We start from the raw sequence: 18,086 nt of genomic DNA on the forward strand, positions 1-18,086 counted from the left end.
GTGTGTAAAGTATCGTACCAGATTAGCCTGTGCAGTCCACACAGGCTAATCAGGGACAACACTTTTCGCTTTATGATTTTTTCTGTTAAGAGAAAGTCTCTTTTAAGCAAAACTCCGTTTTAGACGGAAAGTGTCGTCAGTGATTGCAAAGGCTAATATGGGACGAAACTTTACGGACATGCATTAAACCCCCTTTTCACAGAGCATGGTTCATATCCTAAATCGCCCATAAATCGGGTTGAAGTGTCTGTGATGTCGAGTTCAGAGTGTTTTATGTATGTCTTTAATAAAATATATCTTGGTTGGACCGTCCGTGATTCCCAGTCCGCTGTGGTATATTTTTCTCTTACCTTGGTTGGAACGTGCGTGACTCGAAGACCGGTGAGTTATATTTATCTCTTACCTTGGTTGGACCGTCCGTGATGCCTAGTCCAGTCTGTTTGTTGATGGAGAAGGCGGTTGCGTACCAGGATGTTATGGTATCAGGGACTGTGGCTGACACTGTTGCGGTTCCAGACTGACTACAACCGGAAACACATAAAAAATAAGTTCCTTGTCTAAAATATATTTTACTAATGTCAACCACGGATATGAATCTTGACACAATTCACTTAAACTCTTATATAAACACTATTTCGTGGAAAAACAAGTTAAACCGTATGTGTCGGGTTTATTTAGATGAAATTTGCGGTTTCTGGCGCAAAAACTCAAAATTAATTAAAAAAACACATTTTCATTTTTGGTTATACATTCCGGTAAGAGGAAACATAAGTTGGAAATTTCTTTTAGAAGCATAATGCACGTATGTTCTGAAACCATATGCTTACTCAGAAACGACGCTTGTCCAAAGCCAGGTTTCTGGGAAGAAGTCTCTGGTGTGTGTAACCTGCTGTAGAGGAGCACCACCAGAACTTTCAACTCCTGTCGGTGAACCACCATTGGCAACACCTGTGATTATGTCTGAAAGAAACCATTTCTGAACATATTGTGAACATATGAAATGATTCTGGTACAGTTACACTAACTTGCACGTGATAAAAATGAACGATCGTTTAGTACTTTCAACATACACTACAAAAATATCTGGTTGGTGAACTTGTGTCGCAAAATCATTCCAGGAACGAAAACAACACACTATGTGGAGAATATATGTTGGCATAAATGTATTATTTTACAACGGAACTTTCCCCATGGTCATCCAAATAATACGAATAAATTGGAACACAGGTAAATATTACGATAACATGTAAAACGTTAATAAATAAACGTTATGTATTGAACTATATTATAAACTACTCGTTCTGTTATATTTAGGCCGATTTTGTGCTGAGCTTCGTACAGCAAATCGATTATGCTTAGACGTTTGGCCTTGCATTGAATTAATTTGTTTTGTTTTTCAGAGGAACATTGCTCTCATACGAGTTCAAATGGAAACTGTTCAAGAAACTGTTTGAATTTATGTGAAGATATGGTCGATATGCCCCCTAAACTTTCAAAATTGTATAGAATTAGTCTGGTATGGGAAACCTACCGGGTTTCATCGTGCGTGCATATGTTGCACTCGCCTGTGTCAAGGTCCTTTACATAGGGAAGTAACCAATATATATGTACTTAAAACTGCATATAGTATTATATCTACACAAACATTCCACTCCATTGCTTAAAACAATGTTACGCAACAGAAACTGATCGGATCAACAGAAACTTATTCTAATACAAACACAACATTGTATTCTTAAGAAATGGACCATTTAAAATTAAGGAATATCTATTTAGCAACGATGGTATTCATCAACTACCGTATGAATTGTGCAAACACAGAACTGTACAATTAAACATTGTACCTTCATGATTTGTTGTGGGTCATGCATTTCATTGGCATTTGAAGACAGGTGATCATTAGGACGAAGTGACGTAATGACCTTAAACAAATAAAGAATGGTGTTCAAAGCAAATGTAAACTGCATGGACATGTCTTATCTTACTGAATAATTTATAAACACAAATGAGTTTCTCATCTTGCAAATGACACACTGCTCAAATAATGAATAATAATAAAGCTTTTAATATGCATAACAGGTTCAATAGAGTCATTAAACAACAAAGTTTGCGTCGAAATACATTCTTTAAGAGAAAACTTGTTACATTCAAATCAATGTTTGAGATGTATTTATCTACTGAAAACCATACGTTTTTCTGCGTGACGTCATTTCCTGTCGCCATCAGCATCACACTCTGGTCTACAGCCAAGATATTGACCATTGACCGAGGGTCAGTGCTTATTTGCAGGGTCACATTCTCGGCTGGTTCCGCAGTATTTCGGTCAAAGGACATCGCAACCTGAATTTTAAACAAACTTGTCAATTTTATTCGTCGAACTGTATTCAAGTGTTTCATATGTAATTTTAAGAACATATAGCGAATTATGTATACATTACTTAATATGAAGTCATAAATCACGAACAAAACACAATTGTTACACTTGCGATCATACGAATTGACAATTATGAACACAAACCTTCCACAACACAACCTTATATCGAACTTGGTTTGGTGTTTAAATATGTTAAATTACCTCCTTAAACATTGTACTTGCATGCTTACCTTTGTTTTGGTACACTTATAAACATACACTTTCAATAACATCGAACGGGCAAATAACAATATATGGATAATCAAATAATCATTTGAAAGCTTCTTCAAATTGAACAGCAATGATTTCATAATTTTGAAAAAAACAAAAACACGATTGGCCGTTTTGTGCACACAATACCTTTGTTAATCTTGTGCTCTGGATAGAGCGTTCCACGAAGGATTCTCGTGAAAAATGTTTTCGGTTAAATGTGTAATATTTATAGCGTTCCAGATTGATTTATTGACAATCCGTGGAACAGTTTTGTCAAACAATACCACGCACTTTGTTCCTGAATACATCAGCGGAAGTGGTGGCCACAAAGTAGATAGAGTCTGCGTTCCAACCGGAAGTTATGAAGTAGTACACGATGAGTTTACTGTACGGCTTCATTTCGTCGGTGACCTCAAAGATAATGTGCTCACTTCGGGACCCGCTGCAGTTGAGGATGCCTGACTGGACCAGGCGGTTGTTGTTGATCACCTGCATTGATGTAAGCACACCTGATTCACTGAGACTTTGATCATGTATGGTTAAGCTATATGCGAAAACATCAATACTGTCGAAAATACATAAACCAAACATCTGACCTTGAAGTTTTACCTTGAACTTGGACCTAAAGACACTTTCCTTGCGCGTGAAACTACATCGTATCATGATGATCACATAGCGCAAATTACTTGAAAATGCATCCATGCTGTGGACATTTATCCTCATGACAGTGTCAAAGTTCCTAATTTTGACCGTTTATATTGTATAATGACCTTGGCCATAGACTTATCGATCTGGTTCTTGCGCGCGGCATTCCGCCTCATCATGTTGGTCACTTATGGCACGTTATTAAAATATCCATCCATCCAAAAAGAAATGCTCCAGATAATTATCTCCCGCGGCGCCCGACCACCCGCAGACCAGCCGCCCCTCCCATATCCCCCCGGCGGATGTTAACATAATGTATCTTATCCATGGTCAATGTTTTCGATCTGAATCAACGTTTGCACACAAACACGAAAGCAACTATTAAGTATAGATCACGCATAATACCATTGTAAATTTACTACACATCAACGTTAAGTGTTAGCACAAAATTGTACTGCGTGATTTTTATTGTAATAATTAATAAATAAATATGTTATGCACCTAGAACTTGATACTTCAAACTGGCAAATCATTTTGTAAATATTTGAATAGTTTTGGGAATATATAATATATAGCCTTGTAATATGAAATGCATTTACCGTAAAGAATATCTTGTCCATTGGATCAGCACTGAGCAGTTTGAAATTAACTCTTTCGCCAATCTGAGTAAAACAATTAAATATGATATTGAATAACAATATGGATTGATATTGATAAAATAATTATACTAGATGGACAAACAAAAACATTTTATTAGAGATCGGTACAGAGTACATAATCTAGAAAATAATGTGATTAAATACAATAAATCAGTGGTCAGTTTGTTTAGGTAATGTTTTTTTGGTAATGTTTTAAATAAAAAAGCAAATATTGGTTCAAAAACAGTGTACAGACTACGTAACATACACATGGAGAGTGATGTACATGTATTACATGGTAACAGATTGTCTGATATGTAGTGCATATTTGATATAGTTTGCAACATTTTTAAGAACAGATGCGTTATCAGATCCCATTAACGAATTGAAATTATATACTGAAGGTCTAACGTAAAATTTTCTATCAAGGAATCTTCTACTTACAGTGATAAAACATGGACAAATACATATAAATGGTACACGTCTTCTAGATAGATAGAGGTGTCCATTATACATCACAAACACTCAGCTCTATATCTATACGTAAAGCTATAAGTAAACAATAGTAGTATTTTTCAATCTGTTTATAACGTATAGATGTGTAATTACCATTGATGAATTGCTCTGATAAAGTTGAATATTTCCTCTCTCGATCAGCCAGGATGGCTTGTTCATGTCGTAGGTGTCCTTAAGTCTCTTGTACTCAACCTGAAATGTGTAAATTGCATGCCACATTTACAAGTCAGTAATTCCTTTGTACTCAACCTGCAATGTATTAAATTCATGCCACATTTGTCAGTAGGTCCTTTGTACTAGACCTGAAATGCGTTAAATCCATGGCATGAGGATCGGACAGTCCTTTGTACTCGACATGAATTTAATGCGTGTTATATGGTTTGGTTAGTTCTTTGTATTTAACCTGAAATTTTCTTAATGTATGTTGGAGATATCAGATTGATTTTGTAAGCGACCTGAAATGTGTTTAATTTATGTTACATATGTCTGTACGTCCTTTGCTTTCAACCTTGAGCGTTTTTAATACATGTACAAGATGTCGTTATGGCCGTAACACGCAATATCAAATTGAGTTCATAAATGTATCGAGGAGTCAAAGGTCCATTGCGATGGACCTGAAATGTATGTAATTCACATCATATGTATCAATAAGTCCTTTGAACCATTAATGTGTTCTGTGTACGCACATGAAATATTTATTTCAACTTGAATTTCTACTTTATAACAGTATCCATGCTTCACTTCGCCAACATGCGGTTTTACTTTTCTAACACTAAGGTTAGCAATGGACGCCACGATGTCAATACTATCTTTATCTGTTTGCAATAATATCCGTTTATTAGATTGGACATTACCTATTCTGCAGAAGAACATTTTTTTAAAGAGCATTTTCACTTTGTTACTTTCTTGATTATGATTTTCCGAAGCAAACGAAGTGAAATTTGTGAATTAAGATGACGGGCTATCTACAATTTAGCAAAACCTGAGGAGGAGTAAAACATTGTCGTAAATCTTGGAAACGTCGATACCTGAAGATGCAGCGAGTATGCATTTTCCGGTGGGTTCACAGTAAACTCAAGGACGCCGGTTGGGGGCGGAGCATAGTGGTCGTCAGGAAGTCTCTGTGCTCTGTATTTTCCGTGCTGACTGTCGTAAAATTTGACATAGCTCTTTACAAGCACGTCAGTGACATTGGATATAACTGGCCGACTATCAGCTTGTGTCAATGAGATCTGAAATAGAGCACATATAATTATGGACAGTTCTAAAAACCCTAGACGTAGGATTTTTAAGTGGATGTTTTCATTGGCCCTTCGAAATACAGTTATTAATGTCAGAATTATTTTGGGAAGTTCATAAAACAAAAGGTTACTGCAAGGTATAGTTTCATACTGAATGCACAGAAGTGTCATGCATGTTTTCAGATAAAACACAACAAACAGATCACTTACGTGACCGATGTATGGCAATCCAGGTTTGAAAAATGTAGGGCTGGTTTCACGGTCAAACGAGACTTTGAATGGCTCCTTGTAGAATTTAACCTGTTGTAGACAAAATTATTCATAACACAAGAACATGAAAATGTCAAAAAGCAGAAAGCGTCACAGACATTTGTTTTAACGGGGCACCATTTATTTCAAAACACCGAAGCACATGCACGTGGCTGCAATAAGGTTAAAAAAGATATTAAATGCATAGACTCATGTAATTTAATGTATCTTTTTTCCAATATAACTGGTCTAAACTCTTCATGCTTTGCATCGACACTTCCGAGGCGGTGACCCTCGTTGTAATCATTTTTATGTTTGGTGTATCGCTTCACGCATTTATATGCAACCGGATATTAGCCTTATAAAGAAGCTAGCGTATGGTAACAAAATCTTTTCTCCAGACAATATTTTTTATTTAATATTCTTTTATCATACGGAACCTGTTCCGTCGCATTTTGCTTGATGTTGTTCAAACTTGTGGTAAAAAACGTTTTCTTCAATATTTCTTATTATAGATTCTTAATCATAATGGACCTGTTCTGTTGCATTTCGCGTGATGTTGTTCAGACTCTCTGTGACGCTAACGGTCACTGTCAACATGTACCCAGCTAGCGTCTCTACCAAAGGCATGTATGTGTTGGGATCCACTTCGTTCAGGAGCTGATCGAACGGTATGGTGAACTTTGCATCTCCGTTTATCTAGATCAACCAAAAACAGATATCATAACTATGGATAAAACAACCGCATGCATAGTGACTATTGTCTTAAATAACATTGTAGTAACTTAACTATATTGTCTAATATTAACATCAACATCATCAACATACGTCAAATACGGAATAGTACTAACAGCCAATTGTTTAAACATAAAAAACTATCAAACGAATTCAGTCAAAGAAGTGTGACAAATATTATATTGAGTTTTAAATAATTGACATCAAACGAAAACTGCCATCAACTTACATCAAGCTTGGTTTCCACCATCACTTCATCTCCCACGTACTTCCATGGGGCTCCGATATAGTTTACATCAGCCCGGACTACCACCGTGCCTATCACAGACTTACCGTAGGTGTACCTGAAAATAACAAAGTCTTCCGGATAAGTTATAATCAAGTGACCTATGTAGCCAAATAATTATAGATATCAACGTATATTCGGATTTCCAGATGCTGTGTGAGTATGCGGATAGTAATTCAGTATCCGAATATGCGAGTAAAAACAATTTAAAAACAACTGCTCGTTTATAAGCCTCATGAAACCCATGTAGTTCACTTTGATCGCTTAAATCCACACAGATAAAAGACCTCTGCAGGCAGTTTCCAATCATAAAAAGACTGGTAATAATCATGCTAGATTGATATTTGATTATGATTGATATGCGATAGATAGATGAACAACATATTATGCTTTCCGATCCCCAGTGCCGTTGACGGAACTGTAAACCAAATAAAATGTGTCTCAAACTATGCCAATAAGGGGCGTACCTAGCAATCATAGCTTGTTCTCTAACAATAAAAATGCACTAATTCTCTACCAATTATTAATGCCAATTATCGATGGTTCAATGACTCAAATGTGTTCATCATGTGTGTATGTTAAACGTATAATTATAAGAATACTGAAAACTATGACACAAAACTAAAATATATAATAACCGTGACGGCCTTTGTCTTTATGCTTATCTTAAGGTCATCGACGCAATATACTGGTATGCAATAATATAGTATACCATACAAACACATCTACTTACAAGTATAGAACGCCTACTCTGACTCCTGTTGACTATTGATATATCAAAGGTTTTATTGAAATGATTTTGATTTAAATAATATTATAAGTGTTTTTAATAGTATGATGTGTGCATGCCATATTATGCTGTGTGTTTATGATGGAATGCTGTGTGTTTGTGATGGTATGCTGTGTTTTTGTGATGATATGCTGTGTGTTGTTGATGATATGCTGTGTTTGTCATGGCACTATATGTGTTTGAAATGGTATGATGTGTGTTTATGATGGTATGCTGTGAGTGTCATTGAAATGATGTGGGTTTAAATCATATGATATGTGCTTGTAATAGTATGTTGTGTGCTTGGTATAGTATAGTGTGTGTATGTGATGGTATGTTGTGTGTTTGTGATTGTATGCTGTGTGTTTGTGATGGTATGCTGTGTTTTCGTCATGTTTTGGCGTGTGTTTGTCATGGTATGCTAGGTGTTTATCATGGTATGCTGTGCGTTTGTTGTACTATCCTGTGAGTTTATCTAACATGATCTCCGTTTCATTCGCTATGGTGTAAGTTGGCGTTATTTTCATTCGGAACACTCGGTTCTTGTCAAAGATCTAATGGTTACGTAATACGTATGTCCGTCGGTTCATTTGCCCGTACATTTCCGTACGTCCGTGCGTACCATGACGAAAACACAGCATACCATGACGAACACACAGCATACAATGACAAAAAACTAGCATACCATGTCAAAGCACAGCATACCATGAACAGCAAACAGCATACCATCACAAACATACAGAATACATCACATACACACACCATACTATAACAAGCACACATCATAGTATTTTAAGCACATATCACATGAATTTAACCCATATCATTTCAATGCCATTAACAACATACCATCACAAACACACAGCGTACCATCACAAAAAACACAGCATACCATTTCAAACACACAGCATGCCATGACAAACACACAACATACCATGACAGACACATAGCAGACTATAGTAAACGCATATCATATCATCACAAACACACAGAACACCATCACAAACACACAGCATACCATCACAAACACACAACATAATATGGCAAGCACACATCATACTATTATAAACACATAGCATATGATTTAAACCCACATCATTTCAATGAAACCTTCCATGTATAAATAGTCAACAGGAGACAGACTAGGTGTTCCAAATACAAGCGTACTTGAAATTAAGTTTGGTTTGCTAATTCTTATGAAAGCCATGATGACATAGTACGCGCACACATTAATTGATTTGCTATGGTAATTTGAGAAAACAAATTGTTTTTAAACACGTTTGAAAACGACTGGTATAAACACAATGCAGACAGTGTTGACTACGTGTACACATGTATATGTATATTCTGATAGAAGCCATCTCTCGATGTTGCATATTGTAATGTTGTGCATACGCCAGTACTTTCTTGTGAATATTAGTACTTTGATCGATAAGAATTGATTTAAAGCGATCTCATTGCAAATACACTTATGAAAACGTATTATTTATTGTATTCTGAAAGTAAACATTATGTTTCAAACCAATTGCTATTTACATTTACATTTTCATTGGGTGAGTCCAGCTAAAACGTTAAAGTTTTTAGAGAGGTGTTGTATGGATTGTTATGAATTATATAGATAGTTATTCACGGTGTGCGAGTATTTGATATATGTTAAACACGAGGTTATTCCCCGTTCGTGAAAATGTCTGTCTTACTTGGCTGTAATGCTTCCCTGCATATCTTTGTCAGTGGTTACAACGTAAGATGGCAGATTCACTTTGACGTCAAACTTGGGCAGGACTGAAACGGGACAGAGATTCTTGTTCAATATACAATTATTGAAACAATCTTTTCTTTTAATAACTACAGATAAACAAGATATTTCAAAGTATTCAAATGTTCAATTTCCGACTAAATAAAATGGCAACATATTTGTTAAATGTGATTCTTACCATATTTATCCACGTTAAAACTTTTGCTCGCAGTCTGTAAATAAAACATTGCACATTTAAATAATGTCGTTTTTTAAATATCAGTACGGGATGATATAAATAAAAAAATGCTAAAATAAAGAGTTTGTATTTTTATAAATATTAAATACTTATCTCTAAAGTCATCTCTCAATTCAAAGTCAATACAACGGGAGATATTAGGATATGTTTTAATTGTTCAATCCAATATTGGTACAAAATGTGAATTCTAAGTTTTTACATGTATGTTTTTTTTAATAAATGAAATTATTCTCGGTTTGATAAATACGGTATAGTATGGTTTTATACATGTTAATTAGAAGACAGATGTGTTTAAGATTTAGCGCGAAATCGCACGAGTTTTTCGTTTTGGAGTATATATGATTTGCAAATCTATTGAGTCGCCATTCGAGGGTGTATTTGACAGGCAAAAGTAATGGAACAGGAAATCGATAACACTATAAGGGTGATAACATAGTTAAGGCGTTGATTGGCGAAACACATGGTATGTGGAATGGAAAGATTTTAGATGAGAGGGCGGATTCTCAGTTAGAAGCGGAATGGGGAGTGAATCTCCGATCAAAGTAGCTGGACAGTTGGAAGGATAAATAACGTATAGTATAACATTAAAGTGGGAGGGCAGCTCGAAAGGAATGATTTGTTTGTGTGTGTGTGTGTGTGTTATTGTGTATTAGAAAATAACTTGTTAAGATTAATAACGATGAATTTATTGATGATCTTATTAATGATGATGATGATAATGTTATTGATGATGAGGAGAAGTACATGACAGTGTATTGAGAATTGACAATACCGCATTTACGAACAATTAGTGAATGAAATTATTTTAGGTTTTCTAAATACGGAAAGGTGTTGGTCTTATACATATTATTCAGTGAGAGTACGGTAATGGTTTGGCACGGGTTTCTCGATTTTGCGTTTAAATGAACAAAAACCAGTAAGGGTTCACCAACAGGGATTATTCACAGAAGGTAAAGGTATTCCTTATGGAGTCACATAAATTAAACTTTGCATCAATACACGTTTACTTAAAGATTTGTTTGATTGGTTAACATTGCATAATTTGACGAGTTTTCCAGCTGACCAAGTGCTTATAGTGAGTGTATTAAGCATTTTGTTATTGTCAAATTAGTTAATCAAAATTAATAAGGTGATCTATTATATCAATTGCGCTCATGCTATTTCCAAGGAAATTTTATCCATGTTTCGATCAGTAGCTTTAAGTATGTATGTGAGGGTGAATTACAACAAATAAATAATAATAATATATATAATACAAATAAATAAAATGATTTTAAAAAGAGGATTGTCAAGTCGCTAGTATTTATCGTAAGAGCATAAAATACGTATCGATTGTGAATACAAATAAAGAGACTTGTACTGATAATTTGTTTGAAAGGAATGCGTGTGTTGCAGATAGTGCATGTTAATCTACTATGGTTTTAGACCAGTTGATTTGTTTGTGAAGAAAAACATGTTTTCAAATCGATTACTAATGGTAAGCATATTAGTTAATCTAATATTAATGATAGTTTTAAGGAAGTTATGTATTCTGCATTAATTTTCTTCTAAACATGGACTTCATTCCGTTAATACTGATGTTTGCTAAAATAAGTGTTAATAACAAGACTGTGTATAGACTGTGGCAAAGACATGGTATTTAGAACGTTTTTCCACTTAAGACGTCTGAGATTTTATGAAGCACATATTACCGGTTTCACCTAACATTAATTATGTAGTATTACATTGATTTGAATCATGTGCCGTTGGTAGCATGTTGAAAATGCATTGTTTATTATTATTAAATGAATAGGAAATGTGTTTGACTTGTATTAAGCTGTTTGTTTTGTGTTTTTTGTGGTCAGTTGGCCTTATGTGGAAAGCCAATTTGCTTGGGTGGTCAGTTGACCCGTTCTTTAGAAGGCATTTTGAACTGATGTGTTAAAGTCAGTCGGTTTTTGTGATCAGTTGACCGTGTCTTTAAGACAATTGGCCTGATGTATGAAATCCAGATTTATTATTTGGTTAGTTGACTGATATTTTCGTTAAAAACACGTCGAGATTGAATTACAATGTTTGCAAGTTTAATTTGTCAGTAACTGTACAGTTCGAAACGTATTTTAAAGAACATTAAAATCATGTTTTTAGCTCGACTATTATATATGAAATATATATAGTGGAGCTATCCTACTCACCCCGGCGTCGGCGTTAGCGTGAGCGTGAGCGTGAGCGTGCACATGTTAAAGTTTGCGTAACACCCCAAATATTTCCTATGTCCCTTGACATATTGCTTTTATATTTTGCATTCTTCTTTACCAACATAACCCCAAACTATTATCAATAGCAAACAACTGTATCAAGCATTTTGTAAGATTTATGGCCCTTTTTCACTTAGAATATGCATATTATTGATAAATCTATGTTAAAGTTTGCGTACCACCTCAAATATTTTCTATGTCCTTTGAAATATTGCTTTCATATTTTGCATACTTCTTTACCAACATTATCCCAATCTATAAACAAGAACAGACAGCTGTTATGGTCCTTCTTTGTCTTAGTAACTTTGAATATTTTGTTAAATTGTGTGTTTAGAGCCACTTTACATCTATTATATCTGTTTTATTCTCTTGTGTATTATCTGAGTGGTCAGTTGACCGTTTGTGAAGGCCCGAGTGTGCCTGAATTTGATTAGCCAGTTGGCTTGTGTGGTCAGTTGACCGTTTTGAAGATGGCCAGTGTGCCTTATGTGCATAAGCCAGTTAGATTGTGTGGTCAGTTGACCGAATTTTTGTCGAAACGCACATCTTTATTGTTTTTAAAAATGTTTGAAATTTTATCTTTTCAGTGTTAAAGGCCATAGTGTTGCAAGTTTATTTTTTGCAGTAATTGGACTGTTCGAATGGTATGCTAAGTATTTGAGAATGTAAAGGTATAGTATATGAAGTATGTTATTATTATTATTACTATGATTTTGATTATGATGTTTGTGTTTAAATAATTATCATTAATTTTCTAAATACGGATTTATTATATCTGTTTTATTCTTTTGTGTATTATCGGAGTGGTCTATTGACAGTTTGTTGAAGGCCATAGTTTCCCTGATGAGTATAAGCAGGTTGGCTTGTGTTATCAGTTGACCGTTAGTGAAGGCCATAGTGTGCCTGATGTTGATAAGCCAGTTGGCTTGTGTGGTCATTTGACCGTTTGTGAAGGCCAGAGTGTGTCTGATGTTGAATAGCCAGTTGGCTTGTGTGGTCAGTTGACCGTTTGTGAAGGCCATTGTGTGCCAATTTTGATTGAATAATATATTTTATTGCTTTTTACAAATGTTTGTAATTGTATCTTTTCAGTTAAATGACAGTTCGAGAGGTATATAACGTGGTGGAGAATATTTAGGTATACATTTGATGTTTTATATTATTTGTATTCTCTCTTTGTTTTGTTCGAAAGTCCTGTCAAATACAAGCACTCACTCCTATTTTGTCTTTGGGTTATTATTTGTATGATGATAATGATGTTGATTGGATGATGTTGATATGGTTGATAACGATGGGGAGAATTTAATAGTATTTTGAGAATAGAGAATAATAAATTTACTCATAACTATGAGTACATGAAATTATTCTCGGTTTGATAAATACGGTATAGTATGGTTTTATACATGTTATTTAGAAGAGAGATTATGGTAATGGCTTAGCGCGAATAATGCACGGGTTTTGTGTTTAATATTTCCGTGCGAAAGCGCACGAGTTATTCATTTTGGGGTATATATGATTTGCAAATCTATTGAGTCGCCATTCGAGGATGTATTTGACAGGCAAAAGTAATGGAACAGGAAAACGAAAGGGTGCCCGCCCATAATATATAACATATGTATGTCTAAATAATCGGTTACATTACTTTTACGTTTATAATTTTGCAATTATAAAGTCGATATTCAGTTTATTTTCAGTTTGGTTCTTCAGTATATGTGAGATGTGATCTATACCCGAACCGATTCCTTTACTGAGAAAGTCGATGGATGTATTTTGCTTTCAGTCTTAAGCATTAATCTTTTATTTAATATTGTGTTTTAGTGTTGATTTTTTAGTTATGTTTTTCATGTTTGAGACTCTCACTTCCTGGAGATAGTACTTCCAGGATATTTATTGAAATCTTGGTATGTTTAAAAGTCAGTGTTATTAATTTTCGTTTTCTTACGTAATTAACTTTTAATTTTCAAAGATATTCTTCGTTAACGATTACTAAATTTTTTCGTTTTGGTGTGACTGGTTAGATGTTGACGTCGGTTTAATAAAGCTGTTAAAAATTTCGTCATATGCATATATATATATACATATATATTAATGATTTATCTTTATTCTTTTTAAGTATTATTTTATGGATTTTATGGTTTGAGTGATTTGTTTGTTTCTGGTTGTGTCCGGGTACGTGCGGGATGCTTTTGATGTTTGATATGTTAATTTGCGCAATTAGATTGACAATGTTTTATTTCCATGTGTTGTTAAAGAATACTTAATTTTTACAGTATAATAATAGCTTCTTATTTGTAGATTTCTCTTATATTAGACGTTTCGGGAGGTGATGAAGGCACATAGACACCGGTCTTGAGCCATGGGTCCTCGTACGTCCCCCTGCCATCAAAAGAAAAAAGAAACAAGCGAAAAATGAGCAGTAGGGATGCGTATCCCGCTCGCGGTTTTACCTGAATCGTTCATTACAACCGATTATTGTATGGTGTGTACGTGAAGTCATGTACACTTCTCTTGATTGGTGGTGGTGGATGAATCTTGCAGATAAGAGCAGCTTCTTTAAACAAATTATTGTTTCACATTTGTAAATTTATAATAGTTAAGCAACTTAACGCGATTGATGGGCGTTGGGGGCGTCCTGTGTGCACTTTGGGCATCGGCGGGGATCAGTTTATTCAAACCTTTACTCTTGATATTTTAGGTATATACTTGCCGTCGAATTGTTATTAATAAATTTGCACCCTTTTCATAATCCACACATGTCATGTTAAGTATTCGTAATGATATGCCCTTCATCATTTAAATAGTATCGTTTCAGTTATTTAGACATCTGATCAAGGATGTTACACCGTTTACAGTCGTCTCGAGACTCATCAACTGACCGGTACCATTGAGGTCGATCTCCGTTGCACATGAAACACATTCGGGCGTCAGAAGAATTGTTTTGTGCATTTATATGTCGAAAGTCCTGTCAAATGCAAGCACTCACTCCTATTTTGTATTAGGGTTATTATTTGTATGATGATAATGATGTTTATAGGATGATGACGATATGGTTGATAAAGATGAGGATAATTTAATTGCATTTTGAGAATAGAGAATGAGAATAGTTACTCATAACTATGAGTAAATAGTAAACATATGTCACTGCTCGTATAATTCATCTATATGTTTCTGGAAGTTCCTTGCAAACAGGGTTATTTATTGTAACCAATTTAATTAATATACATTCAGGTTTAGAACTACAACAGGAAATGATAAATCGACGAAACGTTTATCAATTGTCTGTGAACTTCTTGATTTTTATCAAGATGCACTATACGTGACATCGAAAAACAGTATCGCCTGATAATCATATTTTACGACAAACGTTATCATGTTTCTACAGTTATATTAACGTCTTGCTAATTGACGTCGAAGTTTCATAACACAATCAAATAAACAGGGCTATCTATATTTATTATCGATTACAAAGCGGTTATATAATTAAACTAACACTCGCCTCATCAGTATAGGTGTTGTTTTCGTAGTCATGGCTTCGGGCCTTGGACTCAATACGCCACGTGCCAAGCAAGGGTTCATCATCCATGATCATCAGGTCCTCTACAACTCCGTAGGCGCCCGAGGAAACGTTTGTCATCTTCTTCATGTGATTGCCTTTGGGGTCCTTAAAGCCATGTGTTTTTTAATTGTATCGGCTACTTCTCTTATGGTCTTAATACATTGATATTAAATAACGCAAAAAGCATCCATTGAGGGTAGACCGTAATATTTCTAGCATGCATAATCATCGGCATTAGCAAACCGGTTATGTTTGATCTAAGGTCTAATGGGATTAGGGTATTAATAGGTGATATGGATTTCTGCCTAAATCTTAGTTTTATAATGAAAGTAAAGCGCTGCCAGCATGTGTCTCTTATTTATGCTATTTTGTGCTATACACTGTAAAATAGACACATGATATTGTTAAAAACCATTGGCAGAATATCTCAAGTGTTTTTATTAGATACCTTAGAGTTGTGTGTTTGATGAACATATACGGCAATACATACAACTTACGTAAATATCCACGTCGAAATATCCACTGAACACGGTCATGTCTGAGTAGACACCAAATGTTCGAAAGTTGACTGCAACCAATGAAAACATGTACACATGTATAATAAGTTTGAGTAGGAATTTAATTACCCAGTTTCTTGTTTTACTCAGGTTGTGTTTTGTTTTCGGAAAATAAATCTATTTATATTTATATTAAGTCCATTTAAAGTATTTTCGAAATTATTTATTGACGCAAACATTTGCAACATTATCTTATAATATATTCAAGTCGGCAGAAACATTAATATATCATAGCAACGACATTTGTCTTATCTTATATTGATATAACGCCTATAAGTGCTCTTACTTCGTTTTGGTTACTAACATTTACGTTTCATGTATAATAAATAATCACCAATGTATTTATTACACATCTGCTTGATTTGTATTATGATTTTGTTTTATAAACGTTTCATAAAACTAACTTAAAGTTTATTATATTTAGACTAATGGATACAATTATTATTATTGCATTTATTAAAATGGATTTTTGGCCGGTGTTAAATCCTTGACAACGGTTTTATAGCAGAACGCAAACAAGAACTGTTGCATTACATGCGATCGACCCAATCCACTTAAATCAAGCCATGTAACGTTTTTTTTTTCTTTTCTGCTTAGTACAGTTTAAAATGGTCGTGCCGACTCGTGTTAATATAATGACACGACTATTAACAGGTATACCTACTTGTTTGACCTGGCTTATAGATCGCCTTGTCAAGTTGAATGTGAACGGCAAATCGTTTCGGGATATAGCCTTTGTCAACTGTGAGAGAAGCTTGTTGCTGGAAGTAGACTCCGCTTAGGCCATTCACTAGAAGCTTATAACTGCCGCCATGTCGAAGCACCGGTGGGACCTAAAAAAGACACGTGCCAAAATTTATAAATATGTTTTGCACAGAATAAAAGCAATACGTCATTTGTCTTGATAGCGAGTCTTTATAAGCAAGGTTTTTACTGATAATTATGTTCGTTGTACATTCCTATATGCACTTACTTTCTTTAAAGAACTTAACTTAGAGCCTTAAAGACATACACACACATATCGGTGCGTATTTAAAAATGGTATATGCGGCAGTACGTTTCCAATTTCTAATTATGTTCAAGAATTGAGGTGCCATTTTTCTTCAAACATTGTTTTGTGAAACACGATTTCTGAAAAGTGTTTCTTCGACAATCATGTCAAGCATAGTCCTCAACTACTGAGTAAAGACTAACATGCATACCGAAATTTGCAGTAGACCGCCCTCTCCTGAAAATAAACAGGTCGTTTTATGAATTTTTAAAATCATACTATATATTATATCTTTTTTAGCGAGTTTCAATTGCAACTTGTGTGTTGTTTATTACTTTTGTAACACGTAGATTTAAATATATATTGTGAATTGAAAAAACAGACTTTGAAAAAATAAAGGGTACCGTACCATTCAAAAATGTATGCCTTTGAGACGAAATACTGTTGTGGTCATACTCCAAGAGGTCAACTTTGACGACAACGTCAGTACTGGTGTTGTAAAAGTTGAAAGTGATGGGCAAAGATTTTCCTGGTATGATTCTGTCCGGCAACACAATCCAGTGCGTCCTGAAAGGTGTTGAAATGTATGCATTATACCATTTTTTTCCTGCCAAACAATGCAAATATTCAATGAAATGAAATAACATTTATTTAGAAAATAACCATACGCCCTTATTGTCTAAAATGTTATATACCACGATGCACTGAACGTTGTTTTTTACAGCAAAGGCAATCACAAAATAAAGACAATGCACTCATCGAACAAGGTACAAATACTTTCTGAATAACACTTTTCTTTCATTACCGTACGTTACAGACAACCAGCCGTTTCATTTCAGCTCATTTTATATGGCGTTACGTACCCATTGCTTTTGTAGTTGTTGTCGACGGCATTACCAGGGCAAACTGATTGGAGAAACCAAGTGATCAGAAATAGCATCGGCATTGTCGGTGTAGTTTTCTAGATCAGCACTTAAAAAATTTAACATGAAATACAATACTATAGAAATAATAGGAACACAATTTGAATATGTAGGTGCGCATTT

General features: G+C 34.7%; 1 protein-coding gene and 1 long non-coding RNA gene across 2 annotated transcripts; both read right to left on the reverse strand.

Moving 5' to 3' along the window:
- Window positions 1-954: 954 nt before the first annotated feature.
- Window positions 955-9,804, reverse strand: LOC127854505 (CD109 antigen-like). The gene is made up of 12 exons (XM_052389570.1): window positions 9,789-9,804; window positions 9,403-9,487; window positions 6,880-6,994; window positions 6,450-6,614; window positions 5,877-5,966; window positions 5,454-5,657; window positions 4,519-4,617; window positions 3,871-3,933; window positions 2,918-3,115; window positions 2,191-2,340; window positions 1,845-1,922; window positions 955-960 (listed from the first exon to the last, which is right to left on the reverse strand). Exons 1-12 carry the CDS (start codon window positions 9,802-9,804, stop codon window positions 955-957), a joined length of 1,269 nt encoding a protein of 422 aa, XP_052245530.1.
- A 5,631-nt stretch (window positions 9,805-15,435) lies between these two features.
- On the reverse strand, window positions 15,436-16,881 carry LOC127855225 (uncharacterized). The gene is made up of 3 exons (XR_008037408.1): window positions 16,714-16,881; window positions 15,990-16,060; window positions 15,436-15,597 (listed from the first exon to the last, which is right to left on the reverse strand). It is a non-coding gene; the product is annotated as an uncharacterized LOC127855225 (long non-coding RNA).
- Window positions 16,882-18,086: the final 1,205 nt, after the last annotated feature.

This window comes from Dreissena polymorpha, chromosome 13 (genome assembly GCF_020536995.1).
Source record: "Dreissena polymorpha isolate Duluth1 chromosome 13, UMN_Dpol_1.0, whole genome shotgun sequence".
Lineage (NCBI taxonomy): Eukaryota > Metazoa > Mollusca > Bivalvia > Myida > Dreissenidae > Dreissena > Dreissena polymorpha.